General features: G+C 43.0%; 2 protein-coding genes across 4 annotated transcripts; one reads left to right on the top strand and one right to left on the bottom strand.

Moving 5' to 3' along the window:
* On the top strand, positions 1-23,515 carry ttc3 (tetratricopeptide repeat domain 3). 3 transcript variants are annotated; one of them, XM_060056365.1, is made up of 46 exons: positions 1-220; positions 1,241-1,320; positions 1,697-1,739; positions 1,850-2,009; positions 4,406-4,484; positions 4,820-4,873; positions 5,127-5,259; positions 6,676-6,761; positions 6,986-7,080; positions 7,815-7,877; positions 8,062-8,116; positions 8,237-8,396; positions 9,144-9,174; positions 9,274-9,382; positions 9,502-9,520; positions 9,631-9,691; positions 9,776-9,860; positions 10,945-11,100; positions 11,223-11,303; positions 13,486-13,595; positions 13,683-13,809; positions 14,419-14,541; positions 14,627-14,716; positions 14,800-14,892; positions 15,422-15,486; positions 15,668-15,810; positions 16,373-16,687; positions 16,990-17,265; positions 17,345-17,391; positions 17,634-17,690; positions 17,869-17,945; positions 18,203-18,346; positions 18,893-19,379; positions 19,529-19,576; positions 19,672-19,821; positions 19,908-20,047; positions 20,272-20,340; positions 20,445-20,541; positions 20,738-20,841; positions 20,918-21,002; positions 21,301-21,402; positions 21,503-21,765; positions 21,954-22,068; positions 22,510-22,644; positions 22,750-22,842; positions 22,997-23,515. In XM_060056365.1, exons 2-46 carry the CDS (start codon positions 1,255-1,257, stop codon positions 23,123-23,125), a joined length of 5,220 nt encoding a protein of 1,739 aa, XP_059912348.1. In that variant the 5' UTR covers positions 1-220; positions 1,241-1,254; the 3' UTR covers positions 23,126-23,515. The 3 variants fall into 3 exon arrangements, with proteins under 3 accessions (XP_059912348.1, XP_059912346.1, XP_059912347.1); XM_060056363.1 differs by having other exon boundaries at positions 1-294; positions 1,246-1,320; XM_060056364.1 differs by having other exon boundaries at positions 2-294.
* Positions 23,516-27,650, bottom strand: vps26c (VPS26 endosomal protein sorting factor C). The gene is made up of 8 exons (XM_060056370.1): positions 27,375-27,650; positions 26,651-26,794; positions 26,322-26,471; positions 25,725-25,805; positions 24,919-24,993; positions 24,683-24,833; positions 24,189-24,341; positions 23,516-23,765 (listed from the first exon to the last, which is right to left on the bottom strand). Exons 1-8 carry the CDS (start codon positions 27,429-27,431, stop codon positions 23,683-23,685), a joined length of 894 nt encoding a protein of 297 aa, XP_059912353.1. The 5' UTR covers positions 27,432-27,650; the 3' UTR covers positions 23,516-23,682.

Genomic DNA, 27,650 nt, shown 5'->3' with positions numbered 1-27,650 from the left:
CCACTACTTCCGGTTAAAACCCCTTGTCCGGAGGGTGACGTGGTTTAAACGACGTTGGCCACCTCGCCTCGCCTCTCTCCTTTGGACCCCCACGTGTCTATTTCTTCAGAGGAGGCGTTTTCTTTTAACTCAAGCGGAAGTTGGCAAAACGGGTGTGTACACGAAATGGGGCGGGTTTAAAAAACATCTTCGTAGAAAACAAAACCGAGACGAGGGCCAGGTAGGTAGTTTAACTTCTGCCCTGCAGTGGTATAAATAACATGATCAAACGTTTATGCACACCGGAGTGAACAGGTAAATCATCTTAAAAATCTACGTTACTTGTATGTTGTACATATTTCAGATACGCAGTTTAATTTACGTTCTTTTTAAACATCCGTGTGTTGGTAGCCGCTAACGTTAGCTCCGCGGGAACAGTTTGGTCATTACGTTGAAATGAGCCTCGTAACGCACCTCTACCGGAGGGGATGTGTGTACAAAGTAAAAAACCTCTAAATGATGGGATGTGTGGGATAAGTAACACACCTCTACAGGAGGGGATGTATGTACAAAGTGAACATTAGTACGACATACAAAGATGTAGTGCCTTCAATGGATTCCAGTGAACAGAGACCATGTCGGATACACAATGCTTTACTTTACTACACCAGGGACACGTGTCGTGTTGAGATGTCTAGTTGTGTTCCTGGGGCTGAGTTAGTGCGAATCATTTACCACACAAAGTAAAGTCTGACCTCGAACCCCTCAGTCATCACATGATTCTCCGTGTTGGTAGACCATGTGAGCCAAGGTGTGTTCACGCATCATGTTTGAATGTGCCCTGACACAGCAAAGAGATCAGATAAGATGTAACGTGTTGCCTATACAAGAAAGATATACATATATATATAAGACTACAGTGAATTATTATGGTTAACATTTACGTGAGAAGAACCTCTTCTCTGAGTTTTGACTTTGAAAGTTGACAATAACGACTTCAATGTTCAAGATTTAAATGGGTATACAAATCCACCAGTCAACTATTGTCTCTGTATGAGAGCATTTAGATTATGATTATTATGTGATATGTTTCGGTGAACTTGCCTGTCTGTGTATTTCTCTGTCATTGTATCTCTCAGATATAATTACCATTAGCTTACACACTGAAATACACACTGGATCTTTGTTTAAATCTTTGCTGCAGCAGATAAACGTATACAACTCTTTCATATTCTTATTGAGGCTGTGTTTTTGTATTCGGAACAGATTGTCAAGATGTCAGATTCAGACTCCGGTTCTGAATATCTTGATTGCGGGGATCTCAGGAGACAGACACAACGTGTAAGTTATAGTTGATTAGACTACTTGGATTTACCGTTTAGCCTATGGACCTACACAAGTAAGTGAGCACCTAAAAGCTTTCTTTCCCATCTCTGTCAAGGAATGGGGACACCTGTCAAAGATATATCTTGGGATCTGAGATAGTAACTATAGTCTGATCAATGTTCGATGAATTCCGGATGTACTTTTACAATAGCTATGTAAATATGGCAAGATTGCAGCAAACCAACCCTGCAGTATAGTAAACAACTTTTAGTGAAGAGTCTTTATTGTTAAGTAGCAGATATCAAATGACTGGGACCCATTACAGCTCAGGATATTGATTTGCATATGGAATTATACTTGCTAATGCTTACGCAACTTTATTTTCCCACAGATATTTGGTCATGACTTTCCAGTTTTAACCCTACATCCGTCAGGTGTGTGTTTGAGTCTTTCCAAATATTCATAAAGAGCATCAGTATGAATACATTGTAATGAGGGGTGTTGTCTTTTTGCTCATGTTTTATTTTTTTATTTTTTTTTACAGAGGAGACGTATAAAACGTGGCACAGCTTTCCTCTTTGTGTCAGATTGAAACATGGCAAGGCGCTGAAGGTGTGTTCCTTCTGGCTTCCCATGGTGCTGCAGCGCCAGCGGGTCAACAGCACCACCCGCTGGGCCATGCAAGTGGGCTTCATAGACACAGTGTGAGTATCACCCGCTGGGCCATGCACTTGGGCTTCGGAGACACTGGCTGTGTTTCAATTCAGGGGCCGCTGCTTCGAAGGACGCAGTCTATGAAGTTCTGGCCTACGTAGACTGGGAAGTCAGAACTGAAGGCTTGTCATTCAATATGTAATTTGCTGCAGCTGCCGCTTCCGCTATCTCCGACACATTTCTGAAAAAATCCCAACGCTTAATGACGCTGTGACGCAATCGGTATTCAAATGCTGCCTTCGAAGTATGCGGCCCCTGAATTGAGACACGTCCACTGTGTGAGCATCTAGTCTCAATGACAGGATGTCTCAAACATGTATATGGAATATACATTAAGGTGACTGGCCTGGTTCCCTAAAGCAGTCAGAGAATTGGATTTAGCCACTAGCGCAACTTGGGGATAAAGTGGTAGTGACGAGGCAGTGATAATAAAGCTTGAGCAGAGATACAGAGCCAAACTTTTAGGGTCAGAACCTAAAGGAGGTAATTTCCCATTTATTTTATTGATACAATATTTATACCCAACTTTAAGCACATATCAAATGACAAGGTTCATGGGTCATTCAGGGTTTCCGCTATATGCCTTCAGCAGCGGCGCACCGCCGCTTCTAGATTGTCTGTGCCACTGCAAAAAAAAATCTGCCAAGCTCAAGGAACATTTGCACAATGATCTGGTCTCAGCAGATACCTTGACTTTGTCGGTTGTTATGTCATATTTGGAAGCTCGCTGCATTTTCCAAAAAAAAGTAGTAACCATTTAAAGGGTTAATTTTCCGGGGGCAGGCCCCCGACCCACACTAGAGTTGCTAGGTTATCAACTCACAGCACCACTGCTACAAAAAAATCGAGGGGAAACAATGGGTCATTCATGCTATTATTGGGAGCTTGATCCCTTACTGTACGTCCACACCAGGAGCGACCAAAGCGTCAAAGACGCTTTGGTCGCTCACAAAGTTTCGCTGCGAATTTTTCTGTTCGCTTTGGTCTCTTAAGTCGCTCATGACGTACAATTCAATTATGCAGACGCATTTAAAGGAGCCGTATGCGTTTAGTAGGCCCTACAGACAGCCATATCAAATAGTGAACTCTCCCATACACCTTGGCCATATTGCGACCAAATCGCCGGAAGTCATTCGCTTTCTATGGGCAAGAGCGACCAAAGCGACCAACGCTACCAGCGGCCAAAGTTGAGCGACCAGAGCGTCAAAAAGAAGTTGAAAACTTTTTAACTTTATGCAAATTACTATGATTCGCTTCAGCGTCCAAACACTGACAGCCAATCGGAATGTAGACGCTCTTCGCTTGCGTGGATCCCAGGGAACATCGGCAGGCACTTTGGTTCCTACCTACCTTTATTCACTCACTGAACAAAATGTCGGCTGAAGTATTAATCACGGCTGTAGGTTGATGGGCACCCGATGATGATGATGACATCTAGAACGTTCGTATTTAAGCGGGAATCATTTTAATTTGCTCTCCATGCCACCAATCTAACCAACCAATCGCGTGTAGCATGCTTTAAACAAAAACAAAAAAGTTTTTGAAATCGTCACATAAACAAACTAATCGACAAGACGAGGGATAAATGACAAGGGATACATCTCTTGTCTTTTATCCCTCTATTCCCCACTATTCACGGAGCCTGAGGTGAATAATTGTTAATTAAATAGTCTAGATAGATAGATAGCCTAGTCAAGTCTTTATTAATACCAAACGACACAAATCGTCGGGAATCCATTTAGGTGGTTCGGCTCACACAGGACAGTAGCCTACAAGACCACACAGAACAAGTCTGACTGGACATACACACAATACATCACATTAAAACTAGACACGTGTTGATAGATAGATAGACAGATAGGCCGAGATAGATAGATATGTTCCATTATTTGCCTTGCGGAGCCAACCAGTCCTGTGCACGTATGCAAATTAGCCATGTGCGCCAATGTCTATTTGTTTTGAGTGCGACAAATGAGTGCAGATCATGATTTGCAGATCAGTGAAACATATTTTAACTACTACAGCACGCAGGGTTTTTTGTTCTCGGTTGTAATTAGCCTACATTTTAGGATTTTTTTTATATTGGGGGGAATCACTGTCTTGTTGTCGAAGCACTTTATCGAACAAGCAAAACCGTCTCGGCAATATGGCCAAGGTGTATGGGAGAGTTCACTATTTGATATGGCTGTCTGTAGGGCCTACTAAACGCATACGGCTCCTTTAAATGCGTCTGCATAATTGAATTGTACGTCATGAGCGACTTGAGAGACCAAAGCGAACAGAAAAATTTGCAGCGAAACTTTGCGAGTGACGCTCCTGGTGTGGACGTACAGTTAGGTCAGGTTTTGGAATTAGAAATATAATTTGATTCTTTTATTTTTTCTAGTGAAAGTGACTTGGAGTTGACCCACGTGTACAAGATAGAAGTAATTGAGTCTGTTCTCAGAGCACTGGACAGAGGATGTGTAAGTATTATACATTTTTGGAAATGTTGTAAGGAAAACGGCGATGTAGATGTCCTCCTGTATCCATGGTATCCTCATGATGAAGACATTTTAAACGTCATGAGCTCAGCTCAAGTTGGTCCTTCAGACATTAGTCTGGAGCTAGCTCAACACAGTCAGGAAGTACTCTGAACCACATTCAGTCTGCCAACCAGCAAACCCCAGCGAGTGGTCAAATTCAATACTAATAAATTACAATAACGCCATTAAATTCTAGCTAGCATTATTTGTAAATGGCACATGATATCATTTACAGCCTTTGATAACCACAGCTCGTTCTGCCCCTTCTGTTATAGGTCAGTTTGGACAACACCAAGCACCTGATTTGGATAAGCAATAATTTGAACTTGGTAAGTTACATTAATGACTGTATTGCACCTGAATCTTTTTTGCGTTGCACGTCCATCCCCATTACGCCGTATACAGAGGGTCAGATGTTTTGTATTGGCAAGTATTATTTGGGTAGCATTTGCTTTGAGCCGGTTCCGAGGAGTCACCTAGCTATTATTGGATATATTGTCCAAAATGGTTACGCGACACCAAGTGAACATGAATAATGAATATTGCAATTTTGTAATGAATGTCATTATTATGTGCCAACAGCATGTCCCAGAGGTACTTGACGATGCCCTACAGTGGCTACAGCGTACAGGAGAGCCCAACATCTGCCAACAAGTTCTGGATCTTGGCCCAAAAGAAATCTGCTTCCTTGCAATACAATACATCTTTGCAGAATGTAAGCATTGACTTTTACGAAGCCCTCCCTGGCTCACATGGTTGGGAAATCAATCCCCCAATTTAGTAATCTGTGTGCACTTTTTATAAACCGTACCCGAGGATTACCAAACCGTACTCACAGATGAACAAACTGTACTCCCATATTACCAAACCGGTCTCCGATCAGCAAACCGTGCTCCCATATTACCAAATTATACTCCCAGATTACCAAACAGGTCTCATAGATTACCATAACGGTCTCAGATTACCAAACCGTACTCCCATATTACCTAACCGTACTCCCATATTACCAAACCGTACTCCCATATTACCAAACCGTACTCCCATATTACCAAACCGTACTCCCATATTACCAAACCGTACTCCCATATTACCAAACCGTACTCCCATATTACCAAACCGTACTCCCATATTACCAAACCGTACTCCCATATTACCTAACCGTACTCCCATATTACCTAACCGTACTCTTAGGTTACCAAACCCTACATTTGCCTATCGTGCACCTTGGTTTTATCAAACGAAAACTAGTTGGTTATCGAGATAAACACGCAATCGTGTGTGTGTGTGTGTGTGTGTGTGTGTGTGTGTGTGTGTGTGTGTGTGTGTGTGTGTGTGTGTGTGTGTGTGTGTGTGTGTGTGTGTGTGTGTGTGTGTGTGTGTGTGTGTGTGTGTGTGTGTGTGTGTGTGTGTGTGTGTTAGAGCCCGACCGATATAGAATATTTAAGGCCGATACCGATACGAATATTTTGTGATTTAAAAAACCGATATGCCGATATATATATATATTAAAAAAAATCCAGAAACGCGCAACAAAACAAACACATTTCCCTAACATTGGTTATTTGTAGTTATCCTTTAAATCCTTTTCACTCTCAGCTAACACGTAACAACAGCAAAACTGGACATGGTAGTCATGAATTAAGTCATGCTTATCGACTTTAGAGAATTGATGGGGATGTTATTTTAATTGTTATTCAAGCAATGTATGTCTCGTGACAGTTGCCAATTTACCATGAACACACTTGCACACATGAACAACACCGATGATCTCCGTCGATCTCCGTCATTCACTCTGCCTAACTCTGGCTGAATCAGCGGGTTTGGGCGTTAGAGCGCAATTTTTTTTTTGATTCATTTATCGGCCATTATAAATGCCGATACCGAATAGTTTGAAAAATGCCTAATATCGGCCGATAATATCGGCCTGCCGATATATCGGTCGGGCTCTAGTGTGTGTGTGTGTGTGTGTGTGTGTGTGTGTGTGTGTGTGTGTAATGATCCTACTAAAGGTAAATCTACAACAGAAAAATTAACACAATTAATCAATATGTAGCCTTGGATACAGGTAAACCCTCTTAAGCCTTCCATATAACTCATGTGTGTGACACAACCTTCATATCTGTTTGCCCAGACGCTCAGTTTGTTCAGTCCATGGGAGTTAATGCAGAAGGAATGGTGAGAGCCTTGACTCGTCATCACAATGACGCCGATAAAGTGGTAAGATACTGCAGGATTATCTGACATGACATAGTTTTGTACAGTTGCACGCTCCCACAGTGTATGTAATGTAGTTATTTCACCTTGATTGTCTTGTTCGTAGCTTGACAGGTTTGTTAATAACTACTATTGTTAGTGGACTATCTACGTTTGTTGAGATTGTAAAAAGGAGAGGAAATATGATCTGGTAAAATGTGTGTGCTTCACTGTTTTTGTTTTCCTAGAAAAGTGAAGATATGAAAACGAAAGGGAATACATTCTTTCAAAAGAAAGAGTACGGGGCTGCTATTAAGTGTTACACTCAAGCCATCAGACATACGTGAGTAGTTTTCGGAACATCCAGGTCCTTATACATCCGATGCCTAGCGAATTATCTATGCGAAAAAAACGTGGAAATATTTGCGTCTGACCTATTTACAACAGCGACATGAATATGCTGCATTTTACATTAATCATCGCACCGGTGAAAAAGACTGATGGATTCAATTTCTTTGTAGCCAAGTGAAGCGCGTCTTCACTTCACCAAAATATCCTATTTATTTAGAGGATTCAATCCTCCTTCTTTATCCTACTTTTAATCCAAGTGTAAAATTGTTTAGTGAAGGCTAAGTTGGCAGGTTGTTTCCCTGTTCAATAACTAAACGAAGGCCATCGCTCAGTTATTTGTTGTCCAAATTGAACTGTTGCAAACTGCACATGGTCAAGTTATCAAAAGCAACCTATATCCCCAACCTATATCCCCAAAAGCAACCTGCTATCCTCGATAGCAGACTGCTATCCTCGATAGCAGACTGCTATCGACATGATCAATACATATAACAGTGGTTATTAAAGGTCTATGAATGCAGTTTACCACAATGGAGGAAATTAGAGGACTATTCAGTAACTTGAATTGGTCATTCCCTCAGTTATGACCTGCACCATGTTACCATGGTGATTATGACCAAGATACACAATTGTGATTTTGCGTTCAATGTAAAAGGAAATGTTAATGTATGGTTCTACCTCATATCGTGTTAACCATGTCACCACTTACTAACTTATATTTTACAGCCCTGAGAACCATATGGTGTATGCAAACCGAGCCTTGTGTTATATCCGTGTTGAGAAATATTTGTAAGTACAAGTGAAATGGTGCAAATGCCACTTAGTTTATGTCGTACATTTGATATTTTGTGAAAACTTTATTTCATGCCCAGAGTGCTATTTCAGGCATTTCAAAATAAAAAATATTTAATTATGAAACATGGATGCTGTGTTCCGAACAGATTAATGATCAAAACACAATTCAATATTACAGAAAAGCTGTTGGAGATGGAAAACGAGCCACTTTGCTTGAGCCATTCTGGGCAAAGGTATTTATTCAGTACAGCACTTGTTTTAGTAACGTATGTTTTGTATTTAAAAGACATAGAATAATGTAGGGTACATGCATGCATTGAAATACTGAATATACCCTTTTATTTAATTCCCAGGGTCACTACCGTTACTGTGAGGCATTGTTCTCCCTTAAAGAGCACAGAAAAGCCATCGAAGCTAATGAATTAGCACAGTGCATTTGCATACCCAGCGGTGATGGCCTGAAGGACCTTGTGCAGCAAAAGAAAAAATTCATCTCGGAAATGACAGAAAAAGGTACTGCATTACTGTATTGTCCTGTGTAATCTTGACATGAATATGACATTGTTCACTACGTATACAGTTAATTTACCAATAGGACGTAGACGTAGGTCGCTGCTGATCGTAATTTTCCGGCGTTGTGTTTGCCGATCACCAGAGACTGGTATATTCAGATTTGGCCCATGAGTTCAATGATGCTTTAAGGTCTTGCGGAGGATAGACCGTCATTCAGACATTAACCATACCGACTGTGTTCCCAGCTGTGGTCTGCTGAAGGGTTAATCCCCCAAAACCAATGCATTCCAACTAGAACGAATAATCATATTCAAACAGGCATTGCAATGTAATAGAACCCGATTGGCAAATTGCAAAGGCTTTGATTTGTTACTGTCTGGAGATCAATAAAATTCATATTTATTTTTTCTTTTACAATTCAATAGTTAAATAAAGTTATATCAATGCATGCATCAATTCATCTCAACACATAGGCCTTGCCTACAGGGAAGAGCAGTTTATATGTTGACTGCTTCCAATGTCGTGTTGCTCATACTATAGAATGATTGATTGATTTATTGCCTGTTTAATGATTCATACAGAACAAAAGGAACTTTAAAACATACTAAAACCCAATCGCAATATTGGTTGAAATAGTCGCCATTCGATTATTCCCTCAAATCGTTTTGCCCTAATTCGAACACTGTTTAAAATACATGCAGTGTCTTCCAATTTAATAATAACTGTCCTCATTTGCTTTCCCTCTAGCCGGACCACTGCCAGAAACCAAGAATAAACGGTATTAACCACCACATATATTCTGTGTGTATATATATATATTTATATTCCTGAATGAAGTCCCAAGATTGTTGGAACCCTTTTGTATTTTTTATTTCAGACAAGGTATTAGCAGCAAGTCCAATCCTGGAACCTCGCTCCCATCTACAGACAGGCCTGCAGTTAAAGTCGACACAAAACTGGCATCTGGCAAAGTCCCACATGTCAAGGTTTGTACATATTGCAAAACTTCAATGCCACCCACCATCCATATTCAAAAGAAAGCAACTCAACAATGATCCCAGTCTGACAATTAAGAATAACACTTATGATGTTCATTATATTTCAGGCGAAAAAGACCAATCCAGGTGGGTTTTTTACCTCAAATACATTCTGATTTAATTCTAATCATGAATTTCTGATTATGAAACAACTACTTTAAATTGTAATTTAATTCTGATTATGACTTAATTTTAAGGGTTGAAGGAAGGCATTACCCCTGCATTGATCAATTCCAAACTCTCCAAACAGCAAAAAAGGTGAGCGCTATGAACCAATTGATAGCGACACTTGTTTTATCAACGTTTTTTTAAATCAAGTGTATTGACTATCTGTCATTTTAGTGAGACTGATAGGAGTAAGAACGAAGGCCCGAAAGTCGACATGATGAACAAGTCCAAGAATGAGAAGGATCATTCTAAGGAAAAGGTAACATGGGACAAATTGACCATGATTTGGTGTGTGTTATTTATTTTCCTCAGAGCCGTGGGCCGCTCTTACTGTTCTTTTTAGATCAGAGTGAAAAAGACTGGACTCAAGACTCGCCCTATTTAGCTTATTTAAGACGAGTTTATGCCCCAAATATCCTATGTATTTAAAGGATTAATTTATAATGGAGTTAGACTTTTTTGATCCAAGTGTAAAATGGTGCTAGCAAATGGCCGTTGATGATGAGTGAGGGTGCATACTTTAATAGAGCCATGTTTTGATGATGAGTGAGGGTGCATACTTTAATAGAGCCATGTTTTGATGATGAGTGAGGGTGCATACTTTAATAGAGCCATGTTTTGATGATGAGTGAGGGTGCATACTTTAATAGAGCCATGTTTTGATGATGAGTGAGGGTGCATACTTTAATAGAGCCATGTTTTGATGATGAGTGAGGGTGCATACTTCAATAGAGCCATGTTTTGATGATGAGTGAGGGTGCATACTTTAATAGAGCCATGTTTTGATGATGAGTGAGGGTGCATACTTTAATAGAGCCATGTTTTGATGATGAGTGAGGGTGCATACTTTAATAGAGCCATGTTTTGGCAACGTTTCTCTGTTTGAGAAACGTCTAACTTGCGACACAACTGCCGTGTTATCCAAAGCAAGCTATCTTCACGTACCGCAGTACAAGTAAACGTTGGCTTGTACTGTTGACTGCTATCGAGATGAATGATAAATACATGTAAGGTTGATAATCATTGGTCTGAATGAAGTTTGCCACTATTGATGTCAATAAGTGTGGACTTATTCAAAGCCTTTGCAAATTTGCCAATCGCATTCTATTACAATTCAATCAGTTTGAATTTGATTATTCGGAGGACTCTCAATCTCTGCCTCGGATATATTAATACTGAAAAATGTGCGTTCGCGACACAAGACGGGTCTCGATGTTGGCGACCATAATGTTTGAGATACTTGATAGGGTAACTGCTTTTTTGAACGATTTAAGAACGATTTCTATTATTTTAATATTTTAAAGATTGGGGTCTCTTACCCCAATATTTGGTCTTCCCTCAAGAATGTAGCGAAGAGTCCCAAAACCAACATGGCCTGCATCGCAGCCCTGCGGTCAGCAGTGCAGGACGGCTACGTGGCCCTCGCTGACCTTAGATGCTGGCTGGCAGAGAAGGCCTTCTCCCAGGCGCTCGCGTTGCTCCAAACGACCCCACCCAAGGTACAGCCACAGGAATCGACCCCGTACACCACCAGTCATTTTGGGCTGTCCGCTTGCGCCCAGACCTTTTTGAATGTCGGTAGGATCCCAGCAGATTGACTTGATACGCAACATGTTTTTAGGACCTTGGAATCTCGACCCTGGATGAAGCGGTGTTGCACTATGGCCGTGCGTCCGCCCTGATTGAAATCGGCCAACCACAGGTAACCCCGTAGCAGATGGTTTAAGAAGGGGTGACGGAGCGTTACTTCATACAGGGTACAGTCTGCCCCAGGGTTGAAATGAAACCAAAACGCAACAGCTCTCTGGATAAAACCTAGTGATGTCTTTTATTCTTTAAAATTCACCAAGCTATTGGTAAATCTAAAAACATCTAATGGCAGGAACCATAACTTGACAGTCTTAAGAGGCAGTACTTTTGATAGAATGCAAATGTGTACTTTTCCTGGAAAATTGAATGGTTTCATCGTTCATTTACTTAACATGACTATTCCCTGATCTATACATTCAGTAAAACAAACTTGCGTATTTGCGCAAGCACGGAAAAACGCTGTGAATATGGTTTGAGCTGTTGAATTCATGGGGTCTTGCACATTGGCTGTTACGCACACACACTTAATTTAGCCTCACTAGAAGCTCTCACCTTATTTATTTACACTGGCTAAAATATTTATACACTGAATATATATATATTAGAGCTGTCAAGCGATTAAAATATTTAATCGTGATTAATCGCATTAATGTCATAGTTAACTCGCGATTAATCGCAAATTATTTTTCTATGCTAAATATCCCTTGATTTTTTTGTCCCATAATTCTTCTCATTTTAATTCTCTTATCAACATGGTGAAGTGCATCGGCTTGCCTTGTGCAAATGATTTTCTATTGATAACAACATTGGCATATACTGATCAAAACAGGACGATACAAAAAAATAGCCTATAGTGCAATTAAACGACTGCTTTGAACAAATGTCATTTGAACATAGCAGTCAGGCTACTGCTTCTTTGTTTTATCGCGCGATAATTTTTTTAACGCCGTTAAATTTGGTTTGCGTTAACGCCGTTAATAACGCGTTTAACTGACAGCTCTAATATATATATATATATATATATATATATATATATATATATATATATATATATATATATATATATATATATATATATATATATATATATATATATATATATATATATATATATATATATATATTAGAGCTGTCAAGCGATTAAAATATTTAATCGTGATTATTCGCATTAATGTCATAGTTAACTCGCGATTAATCGCAAATTATTTTTCTATGCTAAATATCCCTTGATTTTTTTGTCCCATAATTCTTCTCATTTTAATTCTCTTATCAACATGGTGAAGTGCATCGGCTTGCCTTGTGCAAATGATTTTTTATTGATAACAACATTGGCATATACTGATCAGAACAGGACGATGCAAAAAAAGAGCCTATAGTGCAATTAAACGACTGCTTTGAACAAATGTCATTTGAACATAGCAAAAAATTTTATTTATTTTTTTTAATAAAACAATTGCGTAAATCGCGCGCTAATTTTTTTAACGCCGTTAAAATTGGTTTGCGTTAACGCCGTTAATAACGCGTTTAACTGACAGCTCTAATATATATGTGTGTGTGTGTGTGTGTGTGTGTGTGTGTGTGTGTGTGTGTGTGTGTGTGTGTGTGTGTGTGTGTGTGTGTGTGTGTGTGTGTGTGTGTGTGTGTGTGTGTGTGTGTGTGTGTGTGTGTGTGTATATGTATATGTGTGTGTGTGTATATGTATATGTGTGTGTGTGTCTATATATATATGTGTATATATATATATATATATATGTGTATATATATATATATATATATATATATATATGTATATATGGGATTGGTTAACCTATTCAAGGTTCTGTCTCTATCCTAGGGTGCTGCTCAGATATGTTCAGAATCGATTATGTTATCAGTACGTTCATGTAACTGCTTTTGGGTAAATTCTTAGTGTGAACATTCATATTTTTAATAGCGCACCAGGTAAGACTGTTCCTTGTACAAATTACAGCATTAGATACATAATAAAGAAACATATCTAAGCAAGATTGGTATTGCAACCAAAATATATCTAACCAAATCGATATTGAATCGATTCCGAACCTCGTGTAACGGAATCGAATCGTTTTGGGAAATCAGTAGCGATACCCAGCCCTATTTGAAACTAGAAAATGCTAAAGGGAAAACTAGTAAAAAGCTTATGGGCTAGCTTATGAATGCTAGCATTTGTGTGTGTGGGTGTGTGTGGGTGTGTGTGTGGTGTGTGGCCTTGCAATCACTAGAATTCAATGCAATGTTTTTGAGATGCTAACGATATTATTATTTTTTTTCCACAGGAACTTGGAGAGGCACTAAAAGAATTTGACATTATCAAAACCTTTGAGAAACGCACATTTGAGTGTCTTGTATACTATGGGATTGGCAGGGTATATTTTAAGGAGAACAGGTAGGCATGCCGTATATCTGACGCATCTTTGGTCACAAACGGGTCATTTTAGAATCAAATCACGAGGGTCATGTCTTTGTCTTGCAGGTTTAAAGATGCACTGGCACATTTCACAGACTCCATGCAGATGGTCACCAAACGGATCACTCCTGGAAAACTCACCTGGCCGTTGACCAAAGAGATTGTCAAAGAAACCCAGCTGGACTACTTTAAGGTATAAAGATGATTCTCAAAATATTATACTTCAGTCTTCCTGATCTTCAAAAAATGCACCCTATTTCCTATTGTCACATAATGCATATGAGCTGTGCAGGGCTCTACACAAACTTTTTTTTTTCAGGAGCACTCGTGCCCCTACGTTTAGGAGCACAGGGAAAAAAAATGGGGGCACAATAGGTTTTTGTTTAGAACATTTATTAGCGTGCAGAAATTGCGCACACTGCGCGTCGGGGCCGGACAACGCCCCTTAACAGTGGTATAATGAGCACATACCACAGCCTGTCGTGATCTATTGCTTAAATATACTATTCTATATAGAGCTCGGGGAGTTGCAAACGGCAAAAAATCACATTCTCCTCCATGCTGCGGTTCACCCCGGACGGCACTGCAGGGAACGGTTGGCTCACGTCACTCAGTGGCCACGCTGTTGAACGCTGATTGGCTGTCATCACGCTAATGTCGCGGCAAAGTTAAAATATTTCAACTCGAGCAAAAGTGGCGTGCTGCAAATCCACCTGAAATCCACGTGAACGCGCAAATGTGTGTACGTGTAGCAGGTAGCCAGTTAATATTGCTTATATTTTGTCCATTTGTTTCTATGTAGGAGTCACTTTTGGAATTGATGGCGTCATGTCAATTTCCACCTATGCCAGATGCAATTTGTCGCCATGGAAACTGCATTGGTCCCATAAAAACTGCGATCTACTTCACAGATCCAGATTTTAAGGTAAATGGCAAAATGTTGTTTCTGTACACGAAATGATTTGGAGTTGTGCTGTTATCCTTGAAAACCATTGCTATTGGATTCTTAGGGGTTCATTCGACTAGTTTGCGGCCAAGGTTGTGTTGTGGAGTATCACATTAGCTGTTGGAAAAGCCTCAAGACCGATAGTAATGAAAAGGTATGTGTAGAATTAAAAAGCACAGTACAAACAATCTTCACTTGTACAGCAATTAACAAAATATTGTACTGTGTGTTGCACAGGATTTTCTGCAACGGGACTGTTTGACTCCGGACTGCAAATCGTCAATTTGTAGTATACAAATCTATGGTTCTACTGGTCTAATTAAATGTAAGGTAGGGTAACTGTATACTTGAACTGTTTTTTTTTGTCGTCCGTCAATTGATGGATGGAGGGATGGGGGGGCCTGGAAACTTATTATCGGGAACATGGGTTGTGTGATTGCGCAACGTTCTATTAGGAGGATAAATTGTTTGTAGGATGCACGCATTTAAAAACCATTTAAGACGATCCAGAAAATGTATTTCCTTCCGTTGGTGAAAATGCTTCTCTATTGGTAGGCTTGGTAATGCTTTTGGATGCATCTCTTTTTTGTATCATGCATCATTCATTTTCAGTATATTAGGCTAAAGGTAGCCTGTATCTTCTCTCAAATTGAATGGACAGCTTTGGGAAACCCAAACAAGAAAAAAAAAATCTAGCAAGAAATGACCCCAAAAAACGACATCATTCGGCCGCATGTATGTTTTTTAGTATATATGATTTACCGATGGGTTTGGTCTGAATAATGTGAATCATATATCTCTAGCTCTATCTCCTATGTATCTATCTCTTTTCTAATATGCATTTGTCTTCCCTTTTTAGTTTGAAACGGTCATCAGAAAACCTGAGCGTCTCAGGAAGTTCAGAGTGAATCAGAAATCTACAAGGTAAACAAGTTTGTCATTGGCAATTCAAGCCATATTAAGTGTATAAGAATAAAGTTACTCCTGGATGCATTTCAATCCAGACCTTGCTTGGCTTATATATCTAAATATCTCAATATGTTGCTGTGAGACACAGGATTGTTGTTGAGTAAATTGTGGGGGGGAAACCTTTTGTTATTTTAAGTCTCAAGAATCTACAATCCAAGGAAGAGCGAAAGCTCAGGAGAAAACAAGCGAAGCAAGTATCCAAAGACACAATTATCAGGGACAGCAACGACCGCCAAGAAGAACGAGATGCCGCCAGAGAAGAGCAGAGTTGCCAGGAAGGTAATTTTCTTTGAAAAAAACAACTTCACCTTGATCAGTTTATTTTGCCGTAAACTCAGGGTCCACTATACATATCACTTTGCGAATACCTTCCACGGTCTGGTCCTAAATTATCAATATGCTTTTTGTCATGTTTATATTTAAAGCACTGGTATAGACCTTTATCAAAGAGCCAATGTGCGTCACAAAGTTGTACTGCGGAATGCCATTTATCTGAACCGCATTCATCCAAACGTGCTAAAACAAACTTTCCCTACTGCTTAGTCACCTTTACAGCTGTCAACTTTCTGGCTCCCAGTTCTAGGAACCTTTTGCATGCAGGCTAAGATTATTAAGTCAACATATGTTCAGGTGTTTATATTTACATATTAAATGTTTGGTCTTATTGCCTCTTTGAAAGTTCTACTACTACCCTTTTATTTGTAATAATAAATAAAGAACCCAATAACATTAAAATCCACCTGAATAATGGTGTATGCGGGGGGGACAAATGCTTAAGATATTGGGGCGTGTTTGAGAACATGTGTGTGTGTGTGTGTGTGTGTGGTGCGTCTCGTGGCAGCGGGCCCCAGCAGCGGCCGCTCCCTGCTCAGGGACCGCGGGCTGTTCCAGCTGCAGCAGAACCGAGAGCTCCTGGGAGAGCGGCGGGGCGACGACCTGCCGGCCCTGGTGGCCCGCCTGATGCCCTGGGTGGAGCTGGACAGCTCCAAGGGCAACGCGGTGGCCGCCAGGATCCTGGGCATGGGGCCCTCGCAGGTGGAGACGCTGGGGCAGGTGGTGGACCTGCTGCTGGAGCGGGAGAACAGAGTGTGGGCCCGCGTGCTCATCGAGTTCCTCGGCGGGAGCCTGAAGTGGGCCCGGCGGCTGGACAATGAAGGTGAGCGCTCACCCCCTCCCATGGCTCGCCGTCACAGTGCATTGTGCCGTTTTATTGCTCTGTTCCATCCAAGCCCTGGCTTGTTTAAACTAGTTGTGAATCAAGGGCTGAATTAGGCCCTATCCCATTTCTACCCCTTACCCCTTCCCCTTACCCCTCCCCCTTGTTTTGAAGGGGGAAGGGGTAAGGGGTAGAAATTCTACCCCTTACCCCCTTCAATGGGATTGGGCCTTAATGTGCCCTCAGTTAGGGTCGTTCCAGAAGCATCCCGCTACAACTTAATGCCTTCCCGGTCTCTGCAGGTCTGAACGCCGCTCGTGTGTTCATGGAGACTCACGCAGGGCATTTGGAGTTGATAGACCCGTCCCCTCTCTTACCCTTTGAGCCGATGAAAATGGTGATGGTGAGGAAGTTTGAATCCCAGCCTGAGCTCGTGAGGCAGCCTGGCATCACGTTTCCGCAGTACCTAAAGGGGGCCCCTGCCCAAGACTTGAGGGTGTTTATCTGGAGCCTTGAGGAGCACCGGGGCCAGTTCGAATGCTGCCACACTATGCTCGATGAGTTCTTTGATATTTTGGGTAAGGGACTGGAAGGCATCGTTCTACATCCAGAGGGTCGAGTCGGCCGCTTGTTGACCGCCTTCTTTGTTTATTCCAGACGGCGATTGCGTCATCATGAAAAAGTCTGATAATTTGAATGAAAATGTGAGTTCAATATCCAACTTTGTGTCGCATAACCAAATACTTTTGTTGTTGTTAGACTTGATAACCACAATCCAAACCGTAGAATAATGGTGATATGTTTAAGATGCATTCTCACATGTTACTCTATTCCACTGAAAACCTGTCCATGGTTGAAGAGTTGTTGAAGATACAATATGAAGGCCTCATTTTGAAGTTTCAGTTGGTACCTTACATACATGTTATTTGTTTTTTTCAAAATACAGAACTCACCTGTTAAGACTCGTAACAAACGCCGAAAAAAGAAACCTAAAGACCAAAAGGTGTGTGTGTGTGTGTGTGTGTGTGTGTGTGTGTGTGTGTGTGTGTGTGTGTGTGTGTGTGTGTGTGTGTGTGTGTGTGTGTGTGTGTGTGTGTGTGTGTGTGTGTGTGTGTGTGTGTGTGTGTGTGTGTGTGTGTGTTCCATGCTTACCATGCTTGCTTGAACTTTCATTTCCCCAGGCTGTTCTAGTCCCGTCGGGCATGAGGGGCGGCACGCAGAGACATGAGCAGGACTTCTTTGATGATGATGACTCTTTGTAAGTAGTTTAATTCACCATGAAAAACGCTTTTGTTTTTAATTAAAATTGTTTAATGTTAATGAAATGCACAGGTTCTGTGTGTGTGTTGGATGGTTTGTCATTATGGGTCATTAATTGCTTAAGAAATGTAAATAACTTTGCAAAGGGTGATTTTAAGAGTACAAACGTAGTACTTCAGGTGATTGAACCATAGGATACAAATTTGATTGGAAAACAAAATGACATTCCCCTCACTTGTATTTTTATATTTCTAGGTCATACCTGGGCTCCGGTGATCCATTCAGCGTACCCGATCACCTGCGAGATCAAGTGGCGTCTTTTGAGTCCCACTACAATCCCCCCACCCGTAAGACCATTCTGGACGACAACCCTGACCCCACCGTGGAGAGCCTGTATGAGTGAGTCTGCGGGGGGGGGGGGGGGGGGACCGACGGCGGCGGCGGCCATGCTTGCCAAATGGGGCAGTTCAGTTTGGTCATATAGCGGCCACTGTGTTTGAGAACATACCCTGTTTTCACGTTGTTCTCATCATGGCCTACACTGGGGCCATACTAGGCGTCATTACTTCATTTTCATCTCACTTAAAGTGTTATTTCAAATGTTGATTTGGAAGCATTCGCTGTGCCCCTAGCCAATAAAATGAAAGCCATTTGGGCTTTTAGCGTTGCTCCGGGCAAGCTCTATACTCGACTATCAACGGGAAAAAAGTGTCTGGAGGGCTTATTTTAAGGGTCTTCATGCTGAAAAACACCCTGGGTTAAATTTTCGCAGGAATAACACTTTAAGCTTTTCTTCTCTGTGCAATTAGTTTTGAATCATGATTAATTGTGTATGGCTCACAAACAACGCTTGACAGGTATTTTAGGAAAGAATATGCTGGGATTATCCAATAAAAATCCTTTCTTGAATGTCTGTCCTAATTCAAAACTATTTTCCCCTTTTAGCTACTTTGCCCAAATCCTGGAGGAGCACGGCCCCCTGGGGGCCGGGGACCCCCTGCTACTGGGCCAGCTGGACCTATTCCCCCCCGAGGCTCGGCAGAGGATCCAGCGCTCGGGGGGCTTCAGGGCCTTCCTGCTGCAGTCACCGCGCTTCGTCCTGATGGGCGAGCACATCGGCCTTGACCGGCCCGCCACAGTCTCCCTGCAGGGAGCGTGGGGCCGCGGCCTGGACCACCTGGACGAGCTGCAGCCCCCGAGCCCAGGGCCGCCCGCCACTCCATCACCGTACGATGAGTACCAACAGCTACTGGCCCTGCCGTGTCCCTACCCTTATTATGCCGACCAAAAGCCCAGTAGCAGGTCGGCAAGCGCGGACTGTGTTTCAAACTCCTCTGGGACGACTGGAAGTGATGCAGGGGTGAACACCAGTCATCACTTCAACCACTCCTCAGGAAGTGACTCCGGGGACTTTGAACCGAAGAGCAGCGAGGTAGAGGAAAATGTTTGGGTAGATAGGTACTCTCCAGTAAATAACGCTGGTGTGAACCAAATGTGTAATTATTATAAGAATATTGAATATTGTGAAAACCACATATGACATTGAGCCCTATAAATGAAATGTATATCCCATGTGTCTAGGGCTGTCGAGCCGACCGCGGGGATGTAGCGGTCAATGCAGAGAATGGGGTGAGTTCCACACATCACTGAACTCTGTGAATGAATCGTCGAAAAACTATTGTTTGTGTGATGTTTAAAGAAACCCACATCCTTTTCCAAACCAGCGTGAATTAAACAAAGTGGCGCAAAAGTACCGGGATCTAGATCATCGGTTACGGTACCTGGAGAGAGACTCTGACCAGAAGGCCGTCCAACACAAAAGCACCGTGGCTGCTCTGGAGAAAGCCATAGAGGAGACCAACACCAACATACAAGTAGGTCCCCACACCAGCAAGGGCTCACAGGTCAAGGACCTCGCGATGATCTCGCCGTCTTAACCGTCGCACTGTTTCTCATCAAGGTGACCCATAAAGAGGTGGAGCTCTTTCAGCAGAAGCTTGAGGAGATGGTGAGGAGAGACCAGAAAGAGAAGAGGGCCAATCAGGAGGAACTCAAGGCCCTGAAGATGGAGAGCGAGGAGCTGGCGGGGCAGCAGGCCAGGTAGGAATCATGTGTTGATTTAGAAAGTATACCCGTGGCGTCTGAAACTGACCATCATACTGGCTGAGGTCTGACCATCAAGGAGCTCCAACTATTGTAGAGCCAACCTTTCCGTATACTTCACTCCAACCACTACTCAATGTTTCCCAGTCAACAGTCCCAGTCAGGGTTCTTCCTGAATGAGCCATTTCTTTCTTATGATCCGACTACTGTGCTCCTCTCAGGCTCTCCAGAAGTCTGCAGGAGAAGCGTATCAAGTATGATAAACAGCTGAGGGACTTCTGTGATCTGAGGTAAGTGGCGAGCCATGACATTTTCTAAATACCCGGGTCAGGTGTATCATGCTGCAGGGTCCTTCCCTGCCAGCTATGAGTTATTGAGCCTACCGTTTCCATAGTAATCAGTCAGCAGCAGAGAAGATGAGCCTGGAGGATGAAATAAAACGATGTCGGGATTTATGTACCAAGGCAGCTGCAAGGTCTCGGAAAGCAGAGGTAAGTACATCCTATTTATTTATTTGTATTTTTTTTTACAGCAGTTTGGCGTTTATATGATAAACATGAGAATATGTGAAGTATAAACAAAGGCATTACTCGCTTACTTTGAAAGTTGACATTGGAAAAAGATTTCCAACCAAATTACATCATTTCTTTTCCCAGTATGACCTTTGCCCTTTCATCCTTCTCCTAGCTGTCAACACTGGAAATCAATCAAAAGCAAAGCTTGCACTGCCTGAATAAGTCCCTCTCCGACAGCCTGGAGATTCTGCTCAAGCTAGAGGAGGTGGCCCCCAGGTAACCTACAGGAACCACGCCCTCCACATGTGCTGGGGTGGCGTGGGACCAGTACTCACCCCGATGCCGTCCTCAGGTATCCTCCACAGGTCATGGCCGTGTTCCAGCTGCGATGGCGGCAGTGTGTCCAGGAGGCCAGAGAGAAGATCTCCGTGGTGGAGGTGAGTAGGAACCCAAAGTCAACCACAGTGTTCATATTACAGCCAATCGGAATGACTCATTTTAACTGGTCACTAACATTAACTGACTCACTAACATTATTAAATGGTACAACGTTGCTGGGCAAAAGTTGTACCCTGACGCTACTCAAGAGTAGCGTTGGAAAGATATTTGTATCATTTGAATGTGAAAGCAGACATTTATAAGGCAGATCTTAAAAGCATATATTTATAGAACCTCACAATGAGTGGAATTGACGCTGATGTTGATGAATATCTGATGACTTGATGTCCTGTGCAGAGCCAGTACCAGGAGCAGGCTGAGCAGGTGAAGAGGGGGGCGAGGCTGAGTGCGCTGCCCCCAATCCGCGTGCCCAATGCCCCAGAGCCCCCCGTCGCTGTGGTGAGACCCACACTGATATCAGCTCTTTATCACCCTACAACCGTCACTACACAGGGGTCCAAGGCTCAGACGTCTGTGTGTGTGTGTGTCTCTCTCCCAGACGTTTTCATCCATCCAGAAGTTGTCTTTCGCCGAGGGCCACAACGTCCCCCTGGCTCCGAGCCAGCATCGGCCTGAACCACAGCCATGTGGGCCCTCGCAGGCCCAGTCCTGGGGGCCCACACAGGCCCAGGCCGCTGAGGCCCCCCAGGTCCCCGTCTACCCACCGCCCAGCCAGAGGAACCGGCCCCTGGAGCCGCAGCAAGCCACCAAGTTTGACAAAATCCTGGAGCAGCTCAGCATCATGTTCCCCGACTACAACAGGTAACGCTTTGTAATCACAGAATACATCACCAGTTGTGGGGTTCGTTGGATGGCCCTGAGGTTTTGACTCTTTGGTGTGTGTGTGTGTGTGTGTGTGTGTGTGTGTGTGTGTGTGTGTGTGTGTGTGTGTGTGTGTGTGTGTGTGTGTGTGTGTGTGTGTGTGTGTGTGTGTGTGTGTGTGTGTGTAGGCAGGAGTTGATGAAGTCTGTTCAAACGTTTCGCCGGTCAAACGGCGGCGCTCTGACCACAGTGACCTTTGAAGACGTCATCAACGGCGTCTCTCAGATCATCCTGGACCACCAGGTACGGTACCTCCACGCTCAGGCCCAAAGCAGGGCTGGTCAATGGGGATAAAATCTACTCAGTGATCCTGTATTCAAACAGACCAATTAAAGGGCTCATGTCATGCCACCAGGTGTGGGTGTGATTAGCTGGTTTGGCACAGGGGAGGAAGGATTTTCCTAGTGACATCACAAGTGGGCGTGTCCCACACGGATGAGCAGCGTTTGCTACAGTCCACTGGGAAGGCTGGTAGGCCGATCTATCCAGTGTACAACTAGGCTGACAAACCCGCGTGTGATGTCAATATGAAAATCATTCCTTCCCTGTGCCAAACGGCTTGTGCCAGTTAATCACCGCCACACCTGATGGATTAGCTGGTGCAACCCCAACCACGTTCGGATTATAATCCGATGACGGTAAAGGTTTGGAGGATGATCATAAAGTCACTTTGTGTGGGGAAAGGGGTTGGATTACAGCGCCCAGCCCCCCAACGCAGGAAGCGGTGTGCGGCAGCAGAACGGGACCTCCTCCGCCCTCCCGCCCGCCTCCCACGTCTGGCTTCCGCTGGGAACGCCCAGGCACTGCCCCACCAACGCTGTGAGTGCAGAACCCCCCCCCCCCCCCCCTAAGGCCTCACCCCATGTTACCCCTAGCCCTTTAGACTGAGCGTGAGCGTGTGCGTGTGCGTGTTCTCTCCTGTAGCTCAACGTGGGGGACCCGTGTATCATCTGCCATGACGACATGCCCCCGGAGAGTGTGTGCGTGCTGCAGTGCAGGCACAGCTTCCACAAAGAGGTGCGTGTGGCGGACTCCTTATCAGACGGCGTTCGGTATTGATGCATTTCCACCTAACGAACCTGTCCTCAGGGGCTGGTAGAGAGCCGTGATGGTCCGGATGACCTCCCTGCCGTCGGTATGGTAGTACTGACGCCCTGTTCCCCCCCCGCAGTGCATCAGGTCGTGGCTGAAGGAGCAGAGCACGTGCCCGACGTGCCGGAAGCACGCCTTGCTGCCAGAGGACTTCCCCATGCTGGCGGGGCGGTGGCCAACGGGGCGCCCCGCGCCTTCCTTCTCATAGTCATAATGTCTGCTTTATCATCTAGTCTGCTCTATCAAAATGATTGCAATGTATTTGCTTCAGGCTTTTAATCAAGCGTATCGTCTTGCCTAACCATGGTTTTGCTTATTATTTTCTTACAACGCTGCAGTTTTAGAAATTGATTCTTCATTGCTTTATTTTATTCTTTTAATCTGATTTATCTAAATTGTTCCTCAATGTTTCCGAGTCAAACATGCCTGTGCGGCAAATATTGAATAAACAGCGGTACATTCCTTCAAAGAAGATTGCCTAGCGAAATCAAGTAGGCTCATGTTATATTTCATGGGCACATAGGTAATAACTGACAGAAAAGTATGCAATACACATTCCAAGTATATAACCATTAAATAATTTTGTTGTATACATCAATGGTTTTAAGTTATCATTTATTAAACAAAATGTTGAAACATGTTATATTGAAGATAACAGGACAAATCCAGAGTTGATTGGGTGACACTGTCCAAAGCATTGATGACTGATGCATTGGTCCTTTTATCTGAAGCCAGGCAGGGCTCATCGGCAGAAGGATTTGCATGTCAAACTCTGCACAACTTCAGTGGAAAGTTCTCAGTAATCAGGTGGTCGTCATGGAGGACGATCACCACGTTGACCTCAAATTCTAAAAAGGTGGAGAGAAATGAGTTACATCTGAACGGTAAAGTACAAAGCCAACTCTTTGATGTTAAACTAACCAGCTGCTGCTCCACTATACTCCACACTTGACAACAGAATATCAAGACCCATATGGTACCGACTACTCTACGGTTGGATGATTCAACAGTGTTGCTTTTACTTTATCTTAACCATACTTGAAGAGCCAGGACACATTTAACATCGTAAATGTACATAAAACTACACTATTAAGTAGAAGGAAGTAACTGAAACCATGCCTTAAGGCCTAGTATGAAGACTACGTTGAAAGGATGGGAGAGGCAGTGGTGGCGAATTGACTAGATAAACACCGATCCATGTGTCGACAAGAACATCAACGATGGACCATGGATGTTTGGAGCTTGAAGTCTGCATAGGGAAACGTACTGACCCACTTTGAAGTTCGTGGTCTCCAGGGTTGGACAGGTGAAGAGCCGGGGGAACACCATGTAGATGGGGATGGACAGTCCGTGGCAGACGTCGCCCTCCGCAATCTGGATGTTCTGGATCTCTGTAGCGTCTCGCGCGTACCCTTCAGCGCAGCCTGGGAACACGTTGGGGAAAGACCTCTGAAGACTGGGGCCGCTGCTATTAAATGGGCCGGTAACGACTATGCAAGAACTACTGTTCTGTTAAAGATGTAACAACTTTATTTTCTTTTGTTACAACAGTGCAGCAGCAGCGGAAGACACAGGATAAGATACGATACAATAAAAATATAAATTCATAATAAACTAAAAATAGTCGCTGAAGTAGACAAACAGGGTATCTGCGTCTGCACACATTCTCAATGGAAGTGCTTCAAATAAAACAATCAGAAAAGTCTGAAGGGGAGGAGATGTGAATGAAACACGGTGGTATGTGCATGTAGCGAGACAATCTCACCGCAGGTCTCCACTCGGACCAGCTGCAGCTCGATGCTCTTGATGGCCACCTGCGAGTTCTCCACCATCAGCTCCCCAGTGAGCGGCTCGGTGATCACACAGTTGGTTGCGTTCAGGTGACCCCTGATCAGGAACCGAGGCAGCAGACTCCTCTGGATGATAGGAGACATGTTCCCTTGTGCTCAGCAAACCTGATCTTAAAGGGCTGTTTAGGTCCATTTCTTAAGTGACTTGTACCTCCTGGACGTTCTGCAGGGTCTCTGGGGTGATGGTGAAGTCTACAGGCATGGCCACCAACTTGGCTTTCTGTGGCTGAGATTCAACATAACAAGATGTATCACTTGCCAGTCGTGGATACATTTAAAATGTTCAAATTGAACTAATAAATACGAGGGGAAACACTTTTGCCGCTTGCAACTAGAACTGCTTTCATGACCTTATGTGCATTCCAAAACTATTGAGTATGCTCAAAACCTTTCGCTTAATGCAGGCATCTGTATGGAGGTGTAGCTGCATCTGTAAAACTGCTCTGCTTTGGACAAGCGGTTCCGACAATGACTCTGTAAACAGCCTGAGAAAATACGCTCAGGGGCAGGACAACCATTCAGATTCTCCTTCCGGGGCATTCCTGACACAATCCCACACACGTTTAACCACAAATGAAGCATTAACTTCAAAGTCACACCCCGTAACAGTTAATAGGCAGGAGACTTGTATACTTCATTTGAAAAGCTCAATAACAGTGTTCTGTCCACTCTAACTGGCTGTGCAACCTTGGGTAGCAAACTGGAGAAGCTGGGCTGGCTTGGTGGCATGACCGGGAGGTTTGGGAGTGTCGATAGGAGGACTATTGTAAACAGAGAGGTAGGTGCTGGCCTACATTTTTTATTGTAAATATGCAAGTAATAGGATGGGATTTCACTGATACAATGATTGAAATAAATGGGGATCAGCATTGACTTGCGAGAAATTGGTGATGTAATTAACACTTACGACTATTTTTAGTCATTTAACCTGTAGACCCATGCACCTTTGCATCTTACCTGGCAGTGCACCATGAACTCAAACGTTCGGCTCAAGTCTTTGGCCAGCAGCGAGCGTTTCATGTCGCAGCGCAGGATGTACTAGAGACAGGGTCAGACAAGCAGACATACAGTCATCTACACAGGAGCCACTCATTAAATCATGGGAATAACTCCATTCTTTCCTCCCACAATACTAGTATTGACCCATCAACTCTTTGTTTAAGTTTTTAGAGTGTATTATTTAATTTCTTTATTTTTTCTAACAATCTAAATAAGTAAAAGGGAAACAAAGGTAACATTCTTTTCATATCACTGATTGTGTGCACTAATTAAATTCCAATTCAAATGTACCAATCATTGGAATACATTTCAGTGCATTGTGCATATATTTTAAGACAAAAACATGAAAGAAAACACAAAAAGATATCACACTAAAAACTAAATATTGTACCACGATATCATCAGATTCGATTCTGCTTCTTAATCTTAAAGACACCGAGCACAAAAGAAAGACAATACCCAACCTCCCTCTCCCATTTAAATGCCCAGTTTAAACTGAACCATTAGGATGATTGTGAGAACAATCCCAGAGAGTAAAAAGGCCTCCGAGGTCACCTGAATGTTGACAAACACGCCGTGGTACGTCTCGTACAGAACCTTGTTACCCTTGGTACTCAGGGGGAACTCAAAGGGGATCTCCGTCTTGCCTCCGGGAATCCTGCCAGCTTTTGCCACCTCGATGTTGGAGTTGATCAGTTGAATGGGCTGTTGAGGTCAACGTGAGCAGAGGAGGTCAAGACGACTACACTTTGAATACAAGCTTCACTGATGTACCAGTTATTTTATTTGAGTAGGAAGTTACTTCAGTAACCTGAGTTTAAGTCACTTTCCCACAACAAGTTGTATTTTGAGTGCAACTATGAAGCCAATGTGTCAGATCTCACCTTGACGGAGTTGTAGAAGGCCTCGAAGACGCCCACGCTCTTGGAGCTGAGCTGGAGGTTGACCACGCCCTCCATGGTGAGGGAGATGCCCTGGTGTTGGACCGCCTCTTTGCTGGCCAGCACTACCACACCCGCAAGGACCTCCTGTGGAGAAGACCATTCAAGACATTCTTTTAGACACTTTTTGTCAAGTTTACCAGAAAGTTAAACTTGAAGAGTTGAGATTCTGATGTGCGGTTCATTGACATGTTGGTGACAAGAAAAACATGGAATTACACCAATCCAGATACACAAATCCCATAATAACATGTTCTCTGCAGAAAGCGGTGCTCAAACATTTTGGTGATTGTCTTAATCACCAGTCGATCCTAATAACTACAATCATGATTACAATCATGCAAAATCGTAGGGATATTAATTTCATTTCATTGTCAACATTTGGTAGTCAGTCTAGTGTTTACATTGGCTATAAGGCATGAGTTGGAATCACACACCTCCTTATGTCACCCTGTTGTTTGTAACTAGTATAAATACCATTTCAAAATAGGTATTTAACTTTAATAGATCTTCATAAAGCAAGGGTAGGTGTCACGAGGGAGCAGGACATGTGACATTTATGCTGTTCAGCTGTAGTTTCTAACATTATGTGGTCCTCCAACGCATGCATATCGAATCATACTCATAGTACTAAACTATCAAACACGATCTCTGCATGTCAACTCACCCCTTCATGGTAAACTTTGTTGGCTCTTTTGAGACGTATATCCAAAGTGATGCTCATTATTGACTGCTTACCGTTTACAATGTAGCCTACTATTAACTCTGATATTAGTAAATATGACTCTGATATCTAATGCAGGATTCCTGAGTCAATTCATGTTTATGTAGACTCTTTTAATTACACACAACTACAGGAGTCATCCACAATAACTAGGTACATCTTTGCATAGGAATTATAGAAAAATATAAACTTCCGCCGCCAAAGGATCTCTTTCTTCAA

This window comes from Gadus macrocephalus, chromosome 7 (assembly GCF_031168955.1).
Source record: "Gadus macrocephalus chromosome 7, ASM3116895v1".
NCBI classification, from domain to species: Eukaryota; Metazoa; Chordata; class Actinopteri; order Gadiformes; family Gadidae; genus Gadus; species Gadus macrocephalus.
Note: the sequence above shows the minus strand (reverse complement) of the source record. Positions and strands in the feature narration are given on the sequence as shown.